This window comes from Neodiprion lecontei, chromosome 3, assembly GCF_021901455.1.
Source record: "Neodiprion lecontei isolate iyNeoLeco1 chromosome 3, iyNeoLeco1.1, whole genome shotgun sequence".
NCBI classification, from domain to species: Eukaryota; Metazoa; Arthropoda; class Insecta; order Hymenoptera; family Diprionidae; genus Neodiprion; species Neodiprion lecontei.
The window spans coordinates 1,033,409-1,054,100 of NC_060262.1; the positions used below are offsets into that span (position 1 = coordinate 1,033,409).

A 20,692-nucleotide genomic window follows, 5' to 3' on the forward strand; every position below is an offset into this window, starting at 1 on the left:
CGGTGAGACTTAAAATGACTGGATTTGCACCGCAAAAAAAAAAAAAAAAACAATGCAGAAATTGGGTGATTTAAAATTATTTTTTTTCTGTTTATTGCGTACAAAACACATAAGTTATTTCGATTTTCGATGTAAAGTACATTCCTTAACTAAGTTTTATAACAATATCTTTGAATTATTGTATAAATAGAAATTTATAGATTAGCTATAGCGAAAATAAGTCTTTTTAGATATATCTACCTTAAAGATAGCCATCCCAGTAAATGAGGAAGGATTCTTATTTCGATTTAAAAGTGAAAATAATAAGAAAAACAAACTAATTGAAGTATTAAATAGATCACTGTAAATACAGGTAATACTCGCAGATTGGATCATATCCGAATTGAACTTAGAAAATTTGGAGCGAACCAATCGTAAAATTTCAGTTGGTTTGTAGTTTGTTGCTCTTCCTCGTTTTCTGGAATGTGGTGGAAGGCTTGAGAAGGTAAAACAATCAACGTTGTGCTAGGACTAACGGTTATTATTTACCTAAAATTAAAGATTTCAGATAAGACTTCAAGTTGCGAGATCTTCTCATTAACAATGAACCAAATAGCAATCGTTAATATTAATATAATCGCGCCAATTCTATAAAAACAAGAAATATTAATAGAATAATAACATCACAGGGAACTATATATATTTATAATTTCGTAAGACTGCCTGGGAATCTTTTTCGACAGCTACTGTTACAATAGTGTAATACAACACGATGAATTAATTAAAAAACCTTGGCAAAGATATTATATGCATGGGTATATAAGTCTTTGTCGCGATATTGAGATAAAAATATAATAAAGCACGCGATAATTATTTACAATTATACCATGCCTACGACAACACTCGGGAAATGCAGCCTGACGGAAGTTTATTCAAGATCAAATCTGTGCCTAGCAACGAGGTGACGACGTTAAACACTCTTTAGTATTAAATTGGATTGTTTTTTGTCAACGCTTTTAACGGACCTGAGTTAAAACGAACGAAATTGTCATACCATACAATAACGCGGCAGAGATGTTACCTTTCGGTATTTCGTACCTTCCTGTCTTACTAGTAATTTGCTAGATTAGAAATTTACGTAAAACTTTTCGTTAACAAATAGAATTTTATATCATTCTTATGGGGATCCATCCACCTCCATCTTATCCGTGTCATCTTCTACACCCACTTCTTTACTCTCTACCTTCTCATCTTTATTATCATCCGAAGGTTTTTCAGCCACCGAAACTTCAGACGTTTCAATAGCTGCTGGTGCTATAACGGGGCAGAACAATTGCGAATTTTTATATCCAATTCTATCGCAGATTCGTAAGAAAATATTGGTACACTTCAGAAGAGACGTGTTCATGTATGTCGTTCAATTAATTTTCAATGCTGATGGAAAGATTTTGTTCTTACCTTCCTCTTTTTCGTCGGCAGACTTTTCCTCCGTACTGTCTTCCATACTTTCAGGCTTCTCAACAACTTCTATATCAGAGTCTGAAAATTTAATACTTTTCGTCAATATCCTCGGAGCAATGTTTATTGTATCTAGAGTCCAAAAATAAGGTAATGCAAAGTGTTATAAACCTCTTTATAAACGTGAAAACAATACGAGCTCTATAGTAATTGATATCATTGAAACGACAATACAGATTGTAACTGATACCACTTCCAAGGTTCATCGTATAGGATGAGTCAGCTTAAACGCACCTAAATATCGGTCCGTATTTATACTGATTTTTTCTACAATTACTTCAAGTATTTATGGGCATAATGAACCCGTCTGATCAGCGAAACTTCAACGAATTGAAGACGCACGTAAATTTTATTGAATCAATGTTTTTAAAAAATGCGCAAGTACAGATTAGATAATGTTGATCGTTGTTATAATTTACTGCATATACACGTTATATTAGTGATTAAGAAAATGAAAAAGAATCGTTTTATCGTAACTGCTCACAGCATCTGGTTCTATGTATACAATTTCCTTTTTTGTTCATTAATTTTTCTCAAAATTTCAGTTTGAACATGTAAATTGTCGACCTTTTCACTAAACCGTCTGTCAGTTGAGCTCATATGCAAAATCCTGTCTTCGGAAGCTGTTAAAAGGTTACTGAGAGCAGTGTCAGGCAATGTTTTGGATATTCCAACCAAAGCTGAAGGATACATGTAACCATTTAATCTATGGGGATTGGAATTTTTAAATGATAAGATTTTGCGGTGAGAAACTTTTTGGGAATCAATATCCTGGGTATAATTTTTTTGGTCATTAACTTGATGAAAGTGTTTGTCAGCATCTGAAGATTTGTCAGGAGGATAATTATTATCATAATTGAATATATTATCTTTTAAAACTTGATAAATGCATTTTCCTCTTTGTTCAGTCTTGTTTTCCAAGTTTGCAAGTGACGCAGGCCTCGGACAATGCTTCGTACCGTTGCTGCTAAAAATACTTGATGAGTCAGAATGCAGTTTATTATAGAGGAATAGTCGATGTTTAGTTGGATTTGGTAACTCGCAATTTTCAAGGATTGATTGACGATGGGATTTCAGTTGCTGGGTCTCGGGAGACTTATACACTGCAACCAAATATAAATATAGCTCTATCAAGTTGCCATAAGTAGCATTGTTCAAACGACATTGAGAAAAAAAAATGACACTGAAATTTGTTGCGTACTAGATTACGCTAGATCAATACCCAGGGTCTGTTGTAACAAATAAAGCGATCATGGCACATGCAAGTTTTTTTTGTAACCACAAGGCTCATATTTCTCTAATATAATAGTAAAACAACTCACCAGTGTCTGAGACGTTTGATATTCGTTCTGTGATTTTTGGTGACGGCGTTTGGGTAACGTCGAGGCTTGGCATGGCTGGAGGCACTGGGGTATTATCGTACTCCAATCTTGGTGCGGAGGGTTTTTGTTTTCTAGCGGGATTCCAAAAGTTGCAGTAACAACACCTGAATCCTGCAGTTTTTTAATCAATAAATGGAAAAATTACGCAGTGGGTGGTCGAAAAATTAAACTAGATGAAAAAAAAAATAGTACCGAAATACTCAAATTCCTCCTTGAGTGCCATTCCATTGTGCGATTCGCACTGCCTGCATATCAACGCGTAGCGATTCGACGGTCCATCGCCAACCAAGTACTCTACCAAACGATCTAGGTAACTTCTCTGTTGAGGAAGTATTGGACGTGGTAAAGGCGCTCCTACGGTATCACAATACAGCATTAGATTGGGCGGTAAAGAGAACCGAATTTACATGACAAAGCTTTTCCAAGCAAAGAAAATCACACACAGCGAAAAATAGAGGAATAAAATAACAAAAGTATGAAAAGTAGACGAAAAAAGAAAGAAATTATCAACGAAATCTGGAATACTAACTAGGCGTAGCGGCAGGGGTGTTAAACTGCTTAGGAGCCGTTCCAGCAGGATATATATTAACTGATTGCGGAGTATGCGGGGGCATCATGCCAACAGGAACTGGAGAAGGATTAACCAGCCTACCAATTTGTTTGTTTGGTCCTAAATTGGCGACAACCAACGGTCGTCTTCTTAGTTCAGTTCGCCCCCCACTTGGCATCGACGGTGTTGCTGCCTGAGGTGTGCTAGGCCTATGAGGCTTTTCACTGTGGAGCAAAGCTTTTGCTTGCGTCGGCTAAAACGTTTAAATTCCACACTAGAGGTATTTGCTCGAATTCAAATATTTATTGCAAGGCTTTTTAACTTGTATATATCCATGCTAAATACTAAAGCGAGATATTTTGTTAATACTGAATTATCAATTCAGATGAATACTTCACGAAAAATTGATCAGTGTATACACTGTATACTTGAAAATAATTTAAATCTTTCATTGCAGTACATACCAAGGATTGAAAGCTACTTGATTTCATTTACCAAATAAATGTTGTGTTCGTGGCATAATACAAACCTGCGGCGAGAGCTGTGAAAGGAACAGAGATTAAATTGTGGTATGAACAATGCTGATAATAAAGAGGAACAAATGTATATTTATATCAAGTTTTGTGGTTCACTACAAAGAAGCCGCGATCATTAGTTATATTTGAGTTATGTCGATTGCAAGTGATTAGGTGTGAAATATACTACATATAATAAAGTAACATTTGCTTTGCTTCATTTACTCAAGCAACAGTGGTCAAGTTAAGCAGGTCAAACATGATATAGAGTAAAAAGAAAAACACAGTGCCACTTACAGGTGTCATCCTCAGCTGATCAGGCGCAAACTTCATAAGAATCTCCTTAGCTTTTTTATATGTTTCAGTTTCGACAACTTCGTCCAAAATTTTCTTTTTCTCCTGCTGCATACTCGTGAGTTTGGTCTGGTTTCGAGATATTTTTCGTTTGTAGTACCAGGATACTAAATTTTTTATAAATAATATCCTGTGCAGCACAGAAAAATGTGTGTTAAATACCAACAGAGGATAAATTTTTAAATTCGTCCCAATTTCTCAGTAAAGCTAGTTAATTTACTATCAAATTCTGCGTATCGCAAGGATAAAAGTAATTTCAACGTGGCATTAAATGAGAAATGAATATGTACATACAATATTGGAAAGATGAGTAGTGGAATCATATAGAATATTTGATCATAGAGAGCGGCTGGGAAGAAGTAGAAATAGAACACGAGTGCCGCAATAATGTAAAGAGCCACACTGTAGATAATCAGCGTGCCGACAATCTTCTTGTGCGTCTGCTCGGTATTTTGTCTGTATTCTTCAATTTCCTGAATTTTCTGTTGGCATAAATTATATTTGCGTTAAAAATCATTTCATTCCGAGACTCCTTGTTGTAGAAGCTAATGTTCATGTTTGGTAAGATTACCGTTTCAAGATCCTCCAGGACCTCATAGGTGGCCTTCTTTTTCTGGAATTACAAAAAGTGTGCATTTGTGACGAATTCGACGAAATGAAGCGACAAAAATTCTTATATATATATCTATATATACAGAGTTCAAAAGTAAAACTTGACCTGCGATATAAATGAGCCAGGAATAAATTTGGAATAAAATTACTGACCACATTCAATGCTAATACAAGAGCGTCGCAGGACGATGCTTTCCAAGCATAAATTGACTAACAATAATGTGCTACGATAAAAAAAATACCGATTCCAGCACATTGTACGTGATTACCCAATTCGAAAACGCTATATTATCAAATTCCATTAGAACAACAGAACTTTCTACCACGGATCAAACTACGGTGCCTGTAACGCTGTTTCTTTTCAAATTCCGTTTGGCTACAATGTTTTTATGCTTGAATCCGGATAAACAGTTATACCCACAATACTGGGAACGAAGAATTATTGTTTCAGGGTAACAATAGCGTGAAATCCAAGGGGGTGTTGTACGATCAGGAGAATACAACAGATTGGAGAAAAAATAGGAGATTTCTTTAGGGCATTATCAAGAGGTCAGTCCAAGTTTGTGTAACCTAAAAATTTTGTGTATAATATAATGCGAGGTTGCCGTATGATATTGTTACTCACTCGAAACCTGGAAAAGAGAATCCCCATCTTGAAGGCGGTATTGTTTACCGGCAACCCGTACCAGCGGTGTTAATATCAATGCAACGAGTTAACGGTGACACGTCAAATCGGTTGCTACGAGAAGATTTATTGCGCGCGGTATGAAAATAGAACTCCGGCAGCCGCTCCGCTCCTGTTGCTGCGGCCTGTTTTCACCGGCAACGGGCAGACCGAAACTTGACGCGTCCAAATTTAAATGCCTCTTGATGTTATATTTATAGCTCGATGACCACGGGGGGCCGACGGTGGCGATGATGACATGAATGACACCCGCCGTTGCCGCCGATTCAATACGGTTACCGGAAATTTAACTGGAAACTGGATTAACAACGAAGGTTTCCCTATTTTCAGATGATTTTTTTTCAACACGCTAAACGGTCCGTTGATAATCATTTCACCGTCATCGCAAATCTGACAGGATTAATATTCATCACGATATTTGGGACATTTTTACCGCCGCCGCACGGTTACTTGACATCCCGAACGTGATTTTAAAATTAATCAACTACCGTACGGCACCGAATGACTGAATCACATTCGCATTTGATATCTTATCGAAACACGCGGCGCTGCCGTTTGCCGGTGAATAAATAATGCAGCTAGAAAGTCGACTGTTCTGAGAAACCACAGAGAAACGATCCGCACGCTACCGTCTGCGATAAAAGAGTAGCTAAACAACGGATCCGTAAGTGGCGTTGTCTTTTACCCTTTCAATCACGCAATTCGTGTTTTTTTTTTGTTTTTGGCATGGAAGTTCAACTATACGTTTCCTACGTATTATTCGACGCTGAATGCGAAACTAATGTAAAAAATTTAATAAAACTTAAAAACAACCCTTAAAATGGGGTGAAAACGGGACGAACTATCAATATTGTTTTAGACAGTGCTCTTGACTGAAGTTTACATGACTGTTTATTTTGAGACAGTACAATTTTAAACCGAGAATACGTGCAGCCCCCAGTACTATCTGTATGCATCCATAAGGAGGGTGAGAACTACTACTGTGCATTATATTTTGTAATTCTCATGGCCATTCCGAGATTTCTGTTTATTAACCGATTAGTTCCAAGCGTTTCTAGTGTACGTTTATTATCGAATTTTTCCACTTATGAATTACATTCATGAAAGTACATTTTTTTTGTTTGCATATGTTTACTTATAACAATTATAAAGAATTATGAATTCACATAAAATCCTAATGATTTCAAAGTTTTAGTATTTTTCTACCTGAAAATGAAAAAAAATTCAGGATTTTTCATGAAATATGAAAAAACGAAGGTTGCCACTATAGAGGCTTCTATGACTGAAAGGGTTAAGAGGCAGGCAAAGAATTAAAAAACAAAACACGCACGAGAATCTTGCCCGTCCAAGAATTAATGATTTTGAAATTTGCTATAAGCAAAAATGTCTAATTCTACAAATTTTTGGTAACTATTACGTATCGCACTGAATTATGTACAGATAAGCAATGCTCATAGTATCGGAGTATATTAATCCGCAAATATTTTTTACATCACATAAAAAATACTAAATGACCCACACGCGATATGAAATGACAAAGTCGATTACATCTTAGACCTCAATTTGCTATTCGCGCGTATGAAATTAACCGCCAAGTCGACGTTCGCATTGATGATAGGGATCGCTTGTTCTACTAGTTCAAGTTCGACAGACGAGACCTTTGGGAGGCCGAAACTTTTTTCCACACCTCCAGGTCCGAACTGTAGTTCTGTGGCAAAATATCGGCACACCGGAAGCACGTTCGATCGAACGAATGCACTGGCAACAGCGTTTTTAAAACCGCAGTAACCACAGGCCAGTGTTACTATAAATTTCGTCGCGGCTGCTGCTGCCGAGAGCGTCGGACCGGCTCTGCACTCTCCGATGCTCGCCAACTCGTTATCGGATGCCCTGAGTGTGTGAATCAGCGAATTCTGCTGCTCCTAAATAGAAGAATATCGACAATAACGACATATGGAAGAAAGAGCGAGTCTGTGATGAATTTCAGACAAAAGTTGTACTTTTGAAAACTGATTGACAGGCTTAGCTCGAGACAAAAGTGGAACAACGGTGCAAGCGTCAGCCCCGCCGACAATTGGGACCGTAGTGAAGGCTGGATTGAGATCGAAGAGATTTGCAGCCATGGCTTGAATTCGCATTGAGTCAATGGCTACAGAACCGACAATGCGATTTGGATCCCAGCAACCGGCGCGCTTGTAAATTTCGGAAATCAGAGGCAAAGTTGCTGTGACAGGATGCGCGAAGACTGCGACCAAGGCAGTGGGACAGCAATGCACCATTTTTTCGGCCACAACTTTCACGTGCTGCGAACCCGCCAAGAATTGACCGTGCGAACTTGCTTTTCCCAACGTAAAGTCTTCTTCGTCCATAATTGCGATTATATCCACCTGCGAAGAAATGACATGCGATCAGCTGGTGTCGTCTTTGATTTTTATAAACTCATATTTCACATTTACCTCTTGCATTGCCTCTATCATGTTATTTCTCTTGAAGTATCTTATTTTCGTCGAGGTATCGACATGACTTGCATCTAATATCAGAGACGCCGTTTTGTCGATGGTATCCGCAATGTGCACGCGTTTTATAATTGGCGCCTGTTTCAAAAGAAGCGCAGTATAGGCTGGGGTTGTACCACCACCGATCAGAGCCACGGATACGGTGTCAGGTCCCCTTTTTGTAAAATCACCTCTGCTAGACTCGACGGCCGGTTTAATTGCTGGACGACCTTGTGAAGGTGATTTGGTCTTAACCTTATGTTTCCGTAGAATACTTATACTCCTCGATGATAGATGGTGGCGGGAGTTCGCATTGAAGAGTAGAAATTCGCCCAAATTTTTCCTTAAACTTGACATCGCCCTGTAAACATCAATCTTCGAATAAAGTTATAAGTATAACTACATTATTGAGCCCGTTCTGTCGGTGTAAATTTTGAATTCAAAAATTTGCGTCCCGCCCCGCGTTAGCTACCATTGAAAGCGAAAGTGGTGCTGCCGTTCGTTGACATGCCGTACTACACGCGTTCCTATATTCACGGCAACGACAAGGCGGAGATGTGAATCGGCCTTAGTTTGTGATACCAAAGTAGTGCCGTTTCGTACAGGAAGTATCATCCGAGGTAAATCCGATTGATACAATGGCATCGTAAAGTGTGCCGATCCGAAGTGTGTGAAAATCTAACAAGCGATAACTGAATAATAATATTTCATGAGTACTTTGTAGCATTATCGTATATTATTGTAATTACAATCGAGTTTTCATCCGGTTCGGTGTAACTGCATCGCGCACGTCGCAGCGTCGCCGTTACATTATTCCGGTATTACCGAAAAGTAGAGGCCCTTGCCGCGTTTACGGGATTGAAATCAGTCTTGCGTCCACCTTTCACCGTGTGTCCCTTGTCACTCTATCGGGCAGTTCGTTCCGATCAGATTTTCGCCTTTTTCGCAGTTGTTCAGGCGCTTGAAAATCAGCCGCCATGATCTGTTTCGTATTACTCCAACTTCACCTGAAAAGTGATTGCCCACTTTGATATCCGATCTTGCAGTTTTTCCCCCCGGCTTCTAGCCGCTTGGATCACGTGATGATATTCTATCAAGGTTTCGCAAACAATTACATTGTCATGAACAATACCGTGATGAAACTCTTGGCAGACTGATGATCGGTTGATAATACTTTTCGATGCAGTTGATTTACTGATTAATTCATGTCAGAAACGATGTTATCCCTTTGTCAATTTTTACCTCAGATCCGCAATTATGCCGGAATTAACTGAATTGGACAAGGCTGCGTCCTCCGAACCTACCAAAGTCGAGGCGGCAGCTGCAGCCGCTGGTTCAGGAACTGACTCGGACTCTGACGACACGATTCCAGAGTTGGAAGATGCTGGAGTTGCTGAAGCAGGTGGTTTTCCTGGCACGCCGGGAACAGGTTTGCCAATTGACTCCGTCTCCAAGGCCAAGCAAAGCCGCGGGGAAAAGAAGGCCAGAAAGTTGATGAGCAAGCTTGGACTTAAGCCAGTGAGTTGTCTGAGGCTCGAGCCCCTTCTTAAAATTTTCGAAATGAAACTGTATGTTTAATTTAATAATTTTATTTTCCTCCCAATAAGGTCCAAGGTGTCAACAGGGTGACCATTCGAAAATCAAAAAATATTCTCTTCGTCATAAACAAACCAGACGTCTACAAGAATCCTGCGTCCGACACCTATATTGTCTTTGGTGAAGCGAAGGTAATTGAAATTGAAGTATTAAACTGGACTCCTGTGATGTTATTGGTCGTAATGATGATACCAACAGTGTTTCGCTTATTTGCTGAAATATACTTTGACGATAACCTTGGCAGACTGAACGTGATCGATACAAGTCTTTTTCTTGTAGTTGACTCACCCAGCTGTGCAATTCCAATAATCCAGTATTTTTTTTGTAATTTTAGATTGAAGATCTGAGTCAACAAGCCCAAGTCGCTGCCGCAGAGAAATTCAAGGCACCCGAAGTCATCCCAGCAACCGAAGCTGGTGGCAGCACAACGGTAATAACTTACAAATTCAATTCTATTTGAGATGCAGGCATTTGTAACAAATCTCCTTGTACATGATTCGGTTTGCACGTTATTAACTTACTTTTGACAAATATCAGGTGGTAGCACCGATCCAAGAGGAATCCGAGGAGGAAGAAGTGGATGAGACGGGAGTTGAGGAGAAGGACGTTGACCTTGTTATGTCACAAGCTAATGTTAGCCGAGGGAAGGCCATCAAAGCTCTGAAAAATAATCAAAACGACATCGTCAATGCGATTATGGTGAGTGCCAAGATGACAATTATTACTTATATGATAATTGAAACAGATCTGATGATACGTGTCAAGGAATTTTTTGTTCATTTGGTGATAACATTGTGTGTCTCAATTTCTAGGAATTAACAATGTGATGAAGCTGCTCACACATTGTATACCCAGCAGCAGACAGGCATTCGTTGCAAGATCATCGTTTGATCTTCGATGCATCAGTCACGTCATCTATCCCCTTATCTCATCGCAAAGAATAAAATTTTTCATCCAGTATGTACAGAAATGTTGTCACTGGATGTTGAAACAAATTTACATGTATATACATTATTCATCAAAAAAAATAAACTCATAGACCGTCAGTTTCTTTCTGAATATCAGTTTTAATCTTCCACCATATCTCCTTTATAAGTTAAGCACTGTTCCCTCTCTTGATACAGCTCATAACCCCAGAACGCGTTGGGAGTACCTCGGAGTTTATGATTACTAACCATTGGAAACATGGTTTGCAATTCGGTCAGTTTCACCATCATTCTCGGCGTCCATAGATTTTCACAAACGTGATTTTTGCAACAACGTTTCGGACTCCGCAGCTAGTCTAATCACATCCTCTGAGGCTTTAATTATATTCCTCTCGATATAGTTTCTACTATTAGTTTCAGTTTCGTGCAAATAGTACCTGATCACGAAAATTAATTCACATAAAGATGACAGCAAGTTATTTACAAAATTTATCTCTTCTCTGTTCTTCGAGCCTTGATTTATTAACTTTAAAATAAATATATAAGTACCTGTAGTTCACCATAATACCACAGCTATTTGCTGCCCCCCGTGGTGAGGGATCAGCGAGCCAATTTATCCGCCACATAACAGCCCCATTTCGTAGGTGAAAGTTTGCTGTTGGACAACGAAAAGAAGTCTGTCTATTTTTGTTGCAAAACACTAATAAAACATGTTAAAATCACTGTACAAGTGTAAGTTTGAATCCAAATAAATCAACTTACCAACGTTATTCAGAGCATAGTTTCTCCTTTTTTCATTGTAAAGATAGCTAGCACAAGATCGCAATAACGGTACTCTAAGAGCCTCGACTATGTCTTTGTTATTGATCCATAATGAATTACTCAATACCTTCTTTAACGCGGTATGAATGTCAGTGCTGCACAAAAGACTTCCAATAAGTTGTCGCTCCTCTTTAGTGAATGTTTGGCCAACATCTGAAAGAAAATATCAGCATTCTATGACCTCGTACAATTTGAACTAATTCGGAATGAAGGATACAGTTTCGAAAAATCTTGTTTCACCATTTTTAATCCTCTCTAAAAGCCAAATCCTGTAATTTGGGATCGGGGACAGGCTGGATAGCTGATCAATTAGTGGAAATTCCTCCAAAACCTTAGCGGCGACATTTTTTATCAGATAATTACCCAATTCAATGCCCTGTAAGCGAAAGTCTTTCTCATAAATAGTTCAACAAACGTCTCTGGCACCATATTACACAGGTTTATTAACTCACCTGTAAGCCCCTCTGCGTCGAAGCTATGGAATAAAAAACAGCTGCTTTTATTTTGGATGTGTCTTCGGGAGCTGAGGATTCAGCCTTTCCGTACATTCCATCAGTTTGAGCCTCGGTTTGAAAGACTTCCTTTACACTACCTAGGCACAAATGATACATTCAAATGGCAAGATGAACTCGTTGGCTTGTTCTGTTTTACTTACTAGGTATCGAGCCGCAAAGGGCAGTATGCAGGACAACCAAAGGCTCTTTTGGCATTGCTCTGTGTGTGAATACGTAACATCTTCTGTAAGGTCCGACTCTCCGCTTCAGGTCTGTCCAATTTTTTATAGGATGAATCATTTCGTAGTTGGAAACCTGAGTGCGATGAAATAGGTACAATAATTAACTAGAAATTAATGAACTTGAGTTTATAGTGCGATCTTCTACCTTCTCTAACATCTCGCACGAGCTTTGCCAGGTCACACGTTCTAGGTCAAAAAATCCAACAGAGAACCACTGTAGAAGAAGATCATGCAGCGTTATGTTCAGCTGTTGCGCCACGATTGTTTCATCCGGATCTTTCAGCTCAGACAGAAGATTCTGAAAGTAATTTGGAGGGCTTATACTAGGATTACGTTCCTTTGCGAAGAAAAACTATAATACTGTGAATCAATGCCCAGGTCCCTACAGGTCTACAGGTCTAATTTTAAACAAGCTCATGCAAATTGATAGTTGCCAATATAGTAATAAGTACCAAGACATCTGTGCGAAGATCGACAAGGAATTTGACTCCGTGCTTGAGCCGTCCAGTGAGTAAAAAGAGCCAGTAATACTTAGGTGTGAGAACATTCTTTAGAGTACGCTCGCCATTGATCATCTGCCTTTCGTCAAGTTGCTTCTTCTGTATCAAAAAGTGTAAGAGGTTTTTTTTCAACAAATTCTAGGATTTATGGGTGTATTACTTTTCCGCCGTACTCAGGATCTGTACCTCGTCGCAAGCCAAATTAAAAGCCATTTTCCGAACAACATCGTGGTCGACAGCGTACTTGGATGCCAGAGTGCGAAGGAACGTCTCTTTGTCATTTTTTGAGAGAGCGACGTACGCGTTGCAGAGGGACTGAATTTTTGTCTGAAACAAAAAGCTAACACCGTTGGAATTCAGAGTAGAAGCATACTTAGAATCTACAGGCTAACCTCGACAATCCAGTTACTGGTGTTTGGAATTTCCTTGAGTTTGAAAAGATGTCCTAGCTGCTCGATGACAGTGAGCCCTGACTGTGAGCAGCCAATATTATTGTTTTGATCCGTCATTTCTTGGCCTGAAGAAACTTTATTGCTGGTTACAACGTGGCTTGAAATCGATCTGTAAATATTCTGTGAACCGGTGGCAGATTGTTTTGCACGTTTAGCTGAAATTAGACGCGTCAACGCGATCGCTCTTCCGATCATCCTCCTAGCTCCTTGTATTTTCATTTGTGCCTATCACTCCGCTGCATGAATCATTATGAATTATGTAGCAGCGAAATTTAAATCCCAGCTACAGGTGGCAATACGTCTTAAGTCTGTCGAATACATCGGGTGTTTTGGTCGTGCGTAGCAACATAAAATCAGTGCTAAGAACATCGCTTTATAAATGTTTACGTTGATAAGAAAAAAATTAAATCGCAATCACCTGAAGTAATCGTTCAATATGGCGGCTGACTATCGATAGCGCGCTTTCGGAATTCAAAAGTTTCCAGAAAGTTCCGCGATGCTCAATTGTTTGGTCGACGCTCACAGTTGGAGACAGATCAGAGCGTAAGAAAATCGACGTTTAAACCGATTTGAAGCCTATTTCGACTTCATTTCAAGTTCAGATTAGTGAAAGTTAACAGAAATAAGGAAACCGGGTAAAAGTCGAAGAATTCCCGCCTGTTTTCAGCTCAAAGCTGGGTGTAAATAGTTCGGGACGGAGCGACCGTAGTCTCAGTGTGGTAGCGTTGAGTGTGTCGAAAGTTTCGTGCCACGATAATTGTCAGCTCTTTACCCTGATGAACAGTGAATTATAGGGACGCCAAAGTGTGTGTAAGTCTATAATATTCATTAGCGAAGGACGCCACGGCAATACTAACAGCAGTAGTAATACTAACAACGTTTCCTCGATATCAACGCTGTTTGTTTTCCTGAAGCGAAAGGCCATGGAGTCCCCAAATTCATCGAGTGAGTACCTAACATTCTCTGTCTATCTGTACAGCATTTTGCACCTGGAAATCTACATTGCTAGATATCCATTTACGTTTAGCGTTTTTGTTGGGAAAAGACGAGGTTCATTTGTACGCATAATCTAGTTCGCTGAAAGTCGTCGGAGAATTTATGTATACGCCTAACGCTGCATGCAGCGGCAATTTACGATCGTAAACACATCTTGTTGTGTTGCGCGCAGTTCAAGTGATTCTTTCGACCTGTCGAGACTTGCTTCCGAACGGCCGGAGTGAAAACACGCTCGCTGATGGTTCGAAATTCGAATGGCATTCTTTAAACTATGCACGTAATTCGATTACTGTATTCGCAACAAACTCATGGTAAATAATACACGAACGACGGTGTGTGGCGTAAAGAAAAAACGAGATACCGAAGTAAACTCAGCGTGCAAAACATCGACGCTTCGTTTCGGGTCTCGAGTTTTTATATGGTTTGTGCCACGATTGTGTTTTGTTGTTTGGAACAAATATTTCTATTCTTAATTTTTGCAGTTTACTTATTAATACGTAAAAGTCATTGAAATCTTGTAAAAAAAAAAATTAGTTTTACCCATACAGTTTGTAGTGACGTAAAATCTGATCTAAGTGATCGTGTAAGTAAGATCCTGTTATATCCTCATTCCAGTGTAAAAAGTGCGTCGCTTTACCGTTCATCCATCGTGAGATGCTAGGAGAACTACTACATGGAAAGTGTGGAGCATCCCGGAGCAGGTATGAATACTTATTTTAATATAATTTTTTGATAATCCAAGCTGGCACATTTAAAAGCGAAATTTGGTCCGCGCGCAAGATGCGGTGAATAAATACGAAAGCTGAGAAAAATGATAATTATTTTGAGAAAGAATTATCCAGTTTGGTAAAATAACTCGAGTTTCGTTTCTTCTTTTTTTCCAGAGCTAAGCAGAGACATCCGAGTAACTTCTCCATTACTTGGCGACGCTGGTGAGTTTGCATGAGTTAGGTTACGGGTGTATTTCCCTGGGACTTCTCTGTCATGTGGCGTGGCGGTAACAATTGTTACACGAATCTTTGATTTTTTAGCTCTAGAGATAGACTCATTCGCAATCGCAACGATGCTTGACTTTCAATCGAGTCATTTTTTGCCATTAATTTTCCCATAGCTTAGATGAAGTTAGATATTTTGCACGTTGCCGAAAGTGGAATGAGGATCGCGACAGGTAACCATCGCTTACTCGGCATTCGCGAGAACGAATTGCGTTTAACTATAACTGATATAATGATCTACGTTGAGATTTATCAATGACGTCGCTTAAGGGATGGATTCACCTGAGGTTTTTTAATCATTTTCACATGATTGTTCAATAGATGAAATTTCGAAGTCTGGCAAAGCGTAACGTAATCAAACTGCACGTCACATCTCGAATCATTTTCAATTTTTCAAAGGCCAGCAAGTATCAATCAACTGCTGGTTTAGCTCGCTTAGAGAAATGCCGATTAGCGTACAGGATGTTCATAATTCATTTTACGAAAGGTTGATGTACCGGTAGTCCGCCGGCAATCGGTAAAATAATACCTACGTTAGAATACCAGGGTTTCTCCGAAGGCCGGCAGACTAAGGTACAAAAACATTTTGCTCCCCACAGGTAAACTACGCAAAAGTAAGTCAGAGTGACCACGGCGCAAATGAGGAAGAATGATGTGTGTTGGAAAGAATGGGGAATCGCTTAGATCGAATATAGGTAACCGGGTAGGTAGAGGTGGTCGTTTTGGGACTCGCCGCGGTGTTTACGCATGTGTGTGCGAGTGTCTCTCTTCGCAACATTTCCGTTGGGTGGTTTCGTTGGGATTAAGGCGAGGGTAGGAAGGTCGCGACGTATCGCGGTGTTACTAACTTTTGCAATCCACAGCGTCAAACGATCACAGTGATTTTCCTTTCAAAACACACGAACGACTCGGTATAAGAGTTTCCGGACCATCTGTAAGCTTTCAAATTTTAACGAGGCTCAATTCCGCGTGCCTTTGCCACTGAAACGATTTCTCAGTCGTTATCTAGTTCAATTATTCAGTCGTCATTCGTCATTATTTTATTCAATCGATCTCTGTGATCGTCTGAATGGGCGAAACGCATCTCTGGACCATCTTTCGCGTTCCGTGGTACGCTGGATGGGAAGAGATGCTGAGCTCGAAGACGTCGCGTCGAAGAGGACCGCCGACCGTCACGCCACGCAATAATGCATGCCCTTTTTTCACCCCAACCCCCCTCCCGGACTTGATTCGCATCTCAGAACAACAATCCGCATCGCATTGCGTCGAATTCGTAAAGACGCAGATGCGGATTGGGTTTCTAGAGAATTTATCGACAAGTCCTAGCGCTTTAAGGTTTTTTTGCGTGTAGATTAATCGCGAGAATTGGACGCTGCTTATGCGCGACGATTTCGCAAATGGTATGTAATATCAAAAAGTAAAGGACTCTCAGTGTATGATTTTTCAGCTGCTTTCTAAATTTTGATACGAATAAGGAACTCTTCAAGTTTAACCGCGCCTTTTGCGCGTCGCTTGATACTTTTCGGTTCTGTGGAAAAGCGCGGCATCGTCAAACGGCGCCCACGGTACAGGGACGAAATTCGCGACGAATACCGACTGTTCGTATAGATGTTGGTGTGGCAGCCAACTATACCGCTATTGCAGATTGCATGCCGACTGCTTTTACAATCGTCGATACGCTAGCTGATTATGCCGATACCGTAGAATGCACGTTGCGCATGCATACTTACCGACTTTTTTCGAGGATGTCGGTATTTTCATTCCTGATGCATGGAATATTGCGCGTAAATTAAAAAATCTCCCGACATGATTCAATTCAAAAATTTATGTTGGATTAGAATCTGTAGCCATGTGGGTACATCGATTGGAATAGTATACGTACAAACTGAAGTTTCAATTCACATTATACTAGATGAGCATCTTGCGCATCGATTCCGTCGATTGGACAAAATCAGTTGGTTAGATTCCCTCTGGATTTTTTCGACTTCCGTTGCGTAAAACCCCGCAGTTTGATACAATGGCTATTTTGATCGGTTTACCAGCACTGCATCCCAACTCCTCGATCTAGGGTGGAAATAGTATAATATAATATTAAAAATAACGCGTACCGTTGCGCAGATATAATATCCTCCAAACTTTTTCTCACGGCCGAGTGTTAGACTCCCAAATCAAACCTTGTAAATATTGGTCAAGCCGCGAATTATTTTTCCGAAAACAACCCTCTTCCCGTCCATCGTCGGCAGGGATTTGAAGCTGATGTTGAACTTCGAGTCGTTCTTGTCTGGCCCGTTGTTCCACATCGAGAGAATCCCGGAACCAGCGTGTCGGAGGGTGAAATTTTCGTCCCTGAACTTTTCACCGTATATCGAGACGCCTCCCGTACCGTTGAACTTCGTCACATCTCCCCCTTGGCACCAGTAACCTGGTACTATTCGGTGAAACGGCGTCCCCCTGCCGAATGTACCCCAATCAAAGAACCCAACGATCCCGGTACGAGTTGAAAGTGGATTTAAAACGGTGATCCACACGGAACACTCCATGTATCGGAGGTCAATACAGGATCCAAAGCTCCATGAAAGGGCCATATCCATGGTCGATCTCTAATAGACCTTTTTTTCGAAGTCTGTATCTCGGAAGCTACGAATTTTTGGGACCTGTGTTGTCCGTGAGAATTAATTTTGATCGGGAATATATGTACTATAACATGCTGGAAATCCAGCCAATTCGAGCGCGAGTCACTTTCCATAAGGATTTTGCGGGGTCGTCAAACAAGGCCCCAGCAATTTGGCACTTTAGTAGCGAATTTCGTCCGCTATCTACGTGTTTGGTGGTTCTTAAGTGTCTAGTCTGTATTGCCTAAGCCTTGGACCTTTTGTCTAGGACATTAACAAAATTTGCAAGCGATAGTTTCAAATATTTTTTCACGACACGTCCGTTGAAGGTAATTCTTCCGTGTGGACGGAATCGAGGAGCACATGAATAAAGGATGGAAGGAACGTCCGTTGGACGTCCAAATTTATTCTTCCCAAAATTCATGAAATCATTACCGGAGAGCTGTGTGGATAATTGCCAGAGTTCTACTCAATCCATAATCATAAAATTCGTAAGACGAGGTGGAGTTTTACCTGTACGAAAGTCCCTCGTGACCGCGGCATAAAGCGGCAAAATTCTCGCAAGTTATCGGGACGATATCGTCGTAGAGTTCGAAGACGATTCGGCCCAGGTCATCCCCGGATTTTTTTAGTCTCAGGTCGAAAAAGCATCGGGTACGTTTTTTGGGGGCGATCATCCCGTCCGCCCCTTCGGGCACCGGGTCGCTCGTAATTTGGGCTCGATTGGCCCCAAGGCTCCCGGGGCGTTTCCAAATTAACGGGTACCTAAAATCGTGGCACGCTTTACATTTCTATAGTCGGGAAATTGCCCGAGGAAATTAATGCGGTCTTTATCCACCCTCACTTCGCGGTGTGCTCCATGTTTAACTCGATGCGTTTCCAATCCCTGAGGAATTCCGCCGTCGGGTAGGTAGCCTTCGTCGATTCTATACCGCGCAGGAATTCTTTGTTCTCTCTCGTTATCCTACGGTTGTCCATTTCTGCTTTTTCTATCACCATCGACTTTCCCAGTTTCATTGTCGGCTCTGAACAGTCCGTTTTACCCTGCGGTTAATCACGACCGTTATATTTAAGGATGTACCTGACTATACATTTCCAACCAAAAGCGATTCTCGTCGATAATATTGAATACTTTGTGATAAGGTAAAAGTTGGAAGAAAAGCAACCACAATAAAGGCGATAAGAATAATAATAATGACCAAGAGTCATCAGTAAATTGCTTAGGCAAAACTTTGATCAACGAATTTTTAGCGAATGTTTTTTTTTTTTGTTTGTCACGTGAAATGAGACGGTTGATTTTTTCGAATACACGTGAATTTTTAAAGCATTTTCTCGGTATTTCGAAATTTCTGTTTTCGAAAATTTGTAAAGGCTGTAATTGAGAAACTATTCGTTCAATGCCCCGGAAATTTCTTAATTGTAATTTGCAACGGTTTTACAAAAACGTATCCGAAGTTCACAATTTTTCCTCCATTTTTCAAAATTTCAATTTTTCGAAAATGGAAATTTCAAAATAATGAGAATTTTTTTTGCAAATTCATGTGCATTCAGAAAAATCAACGATTTCGTTGTTTGAGCAATTTATTGATAACTTTTGGGCATTATTATGATTCAAATTCAATTTTCTTGACGCCTCTGTTGTGGTTGATTTTTCCCGATTTTTATCTTATCACAAAGTATTCAATATCGTCGACGAGATCCACTTTTGGTTGAGAATGTACAGCGAAATTCGTAGTTCAGGGTGTCTGACAGATGATCAAACACCAACACCCAAACGGTAAACGAAGTTCAGTCGTTGCACCAGCTCCAAGTTTTCTCTGTCGATGATTTTTAGTCGCGCAGCATCGGCCAGCAGGTTCCGTGATTTGAGGTATATATCCGGATTGAATTTGGGCGCCTTGTTGTCGACCTTCGCCTCCACTTTCGAGAAGTCAGACTGCACTCAGAAAACAATTTGGCCGCAATTACCAAAATTACCTAAAAAAGTGTCGTGTTCCACCTTGCAAATCGCAACTGTGTGGATCATGCAACTTGTGTTGTTGGATCCACTGCGAGACGACTAACCTCCGACTTTGCTGTTGAATTTCGCTTCCCTGCTTTCGAACTTCTTCCAGATTTCCGCTTGCCTCTCATTTTCACCTCGTTTAGACAACGTACTGTTAGGTCTACCCGACGACGACGAGGAAAGGAAGAAGAAGAAGAGGAAGAAGGAAAATTGAGTGGGGTGTAAAAAATTTACCTCCAATTTCGTACCATGTCAAAAATTTAAACCCGCGTGAAGTTGGACCGTAACATGACTAACACGATATCTACCAACCCCGCCTCCGTTTGGCACTCGGCAAATTCGGAAGAATGAATTATCGCCACTCGTTTTACTTCACCGTATTCAACTTATTTTTATCTTCATTTTCTTTTTATTTTACTCTTTCCCTCTCTCTTTTTCTCCGCATCTGTCTTCTACTGTCAGAACCAAACCTCCGACGGTGAAAGATGGACGTCTCGGAATAACGATCAAAATTGACAAGTGTATACGTATAATGTAAAAGCAAAGTACGATGTAGGCACTCAAATCTTTATTCATCACTCTAAAATAAACATTCACCTCCCTTCCGTTTCTGCAGTAAGTACCTAATTTCACTCTGCACGTCGTACGTACGTACTGGGGTGATTCGGTTTTTAACTTTTCTCTTCTTTCTGAGGTGCGACTCGAAAAATTGGTGCCAAATATTGAAAAAAAAAAATTGTCGCAAGACCTGGAGGAGGTAGCAAAATACTTAGAGATCCCTGCTGATTGTTGTGATATTTTTTATTTATTTTTACGTCCATTTTTGAGTGGCACCTTGATAACACAAAAAGCTAAAAAATGATTCATCCGAATAAATGTACGATTGAAAATTGAGGATAGTTTTAAGATAATTGATATCTTAAAAACATTGCAAAATCCTTCACCGCAGGTATGAACCTCGT

General features: G+C 40.1%; 5 protein-coding genes across 10 annotated transcripts; 1 reads left to right on the forward strand and 4 right to left on the reverse strand.

Annotated features, from left to right (window-relative positions):
* Positions 1–107: 107 nt before the first annotated feature.
* Positions 108–6,129, reverse strand: LOC107227492 (endoplasmic reticulum junction formation protein lunapark-B). Of its 4 annotated transcripts, none has more exons than XM_015668661.2 (10): positions 5,536–6,112; positions 4,870–4,911; positions 4,593–4,780; positions 4,242–4,428; positions 3,959–3,970; positions 3,409–3,682; positions 3,072–3,233; positions 2,820–2,990; positions 1,438–1,518; positions 108–1,293 (listed from the first exon to the last, which is right to left on the reverse strand). In XM_015668661.2, the coding sequence occupies exons 1-10, from the start codon at positions 5,560–5,562 to the stop codon at positions 1,157–1,159; spliced, it is 1,281 nt and encodes a 426-aa protein (XP_015524147.1). In that variant the 5' UTR covers positions 5,563–6,112; the 3' UTR covers positions 108–1,156. The 4 variants fall into 4 exon arrangements, 1 of the variants encoding a protein (XP_015524147.1); XR_006903415.1 differs by lacking the exon at positions 108–1,293 and adding an exon at positions 1,609–2,600 and having other exon boundaries at positions 3,532–3,682; positions 5,536–6,129; XR_006903413.1 differs by lacking the exon at positions 108–1,293 and adding an exon at positions 1,609–2,600 and having other exon boundaries at positions 5,536–6,127.
* Positions 6,130–7,139: 1,010 nt separating this feature from the next.
* Positions 7,140–9,338, reverse strand: LOC107227446 (probable malate dehydrogenase, mitochondrial). The gene is made up of 4 exons (XM_046735797.1): positions 8,563–9,338; positions 8,052–8,451; positions 7,596–7,982; positions 7,140–7,517 (listed from the first exon to the last, which is right to left on the reverse strand). The coding sequence occupies exons 1-4, from the start codon at positions 8,733–8,735 to the stop codon at positions 7,140–7,142; spliced, it is 1,338 nt and encodes a 445-aa protein (XP_046591753.1). The 5' UTR covers positions 8,736–9,338.
* A 9-nt stretch (positions 9,339–9,347) lies between these two features.
* Positions 9,348–10,732, forward strand: LOC107227539 (nascent polypeptide-associated complex subunit alpha). The gene is made up of 5 exons (XM_015668722.2): positions 9,348–9,608; positions 9,698–9,817; positions 10,021–10,116; positions 10,224–10,385; positions 10,499–10,732. The coding sequence occupies exons 1-5, from the start codon at positions 9,348–9,350 to the stop codon at positions 10,511–10,513; spliced, it is 654 nt and encodes a 217-aa protein (XP_015524208.1). The 3' UTR covers positions 10,514–10,732.
* A 1-nt stretch (position 10,733) lies between these two features.
* On the reverse strand, positions 10,734–13,504 carry LOC107227464 (malonyl-CoA decarboxylase, mitochondrial). 3 transcript variants are annotated; one of them, XM_015668615.2, is made up of 10 exons: positions 13,063–13,501; positions 12,857–12,997; positions 12,623–12,769; positions 12,316–12,468; positions 12,090–12,243; positions 11,887–12,026; positions 11,675–11,810; positions 11,375–11,587; positions 11,162–11,267; positions 10,734–11,049 (listed from the first exon to the last, which is right to left on the reverse strand). In XM_015668615.2, exons 1-10 carry the CDS (start codon positions 13,339–13,341, stop codon positions 10,923–10,925), a joined length of 1,596 nt encoding a protein of 531 aa, XP_015524101.2. In that variant the 5' UTR covers positions 13,342–13,501; the 3' UTR covers positions 10,734–10,922. The 3 variants fall into 3 exon arrangements, 1 of the variants encoding a protein (XP_015524101.2); XR_006903416.1 differs by having other exon boundaries at positions 10,909–11,049; positions 11,162–11,312; positions 11,502–11,587; positions 13,063–13,504; XR_006903417.1 differs by having other exon boundaries at positions 10,909–11,049; positions 11,502–11,587; positions 13,063–13,503.
* Positions 13,505–17,072: 3,568 nt separating this feature from the next.
* Positions 17,073–19,858, reverse strand: LOC107227455 (peptidyl-prolyl cis-trans isomerase E-like). Its single transcript, XM_015668605.2, has 6 exons — positions 19,790–19,858; positions 19,494–19,661; positions 18,570–18,769; positions 18,239–18,490; positions 17,288–17,564; positions 17,073–17,177 (listed from the first exon to the last, which is right to left on the reverse strand). The coding sequence occupies exons 1-6, from the start codon at positions 19,856–19,858 to the stop codon at positions 17,073–17,075; spliced, it is 1,071 nt and encodes a 356-aa protein (XP_015524091.1).
* Positions 19,859–20,692: the final 834 nt, after the last annotated feature.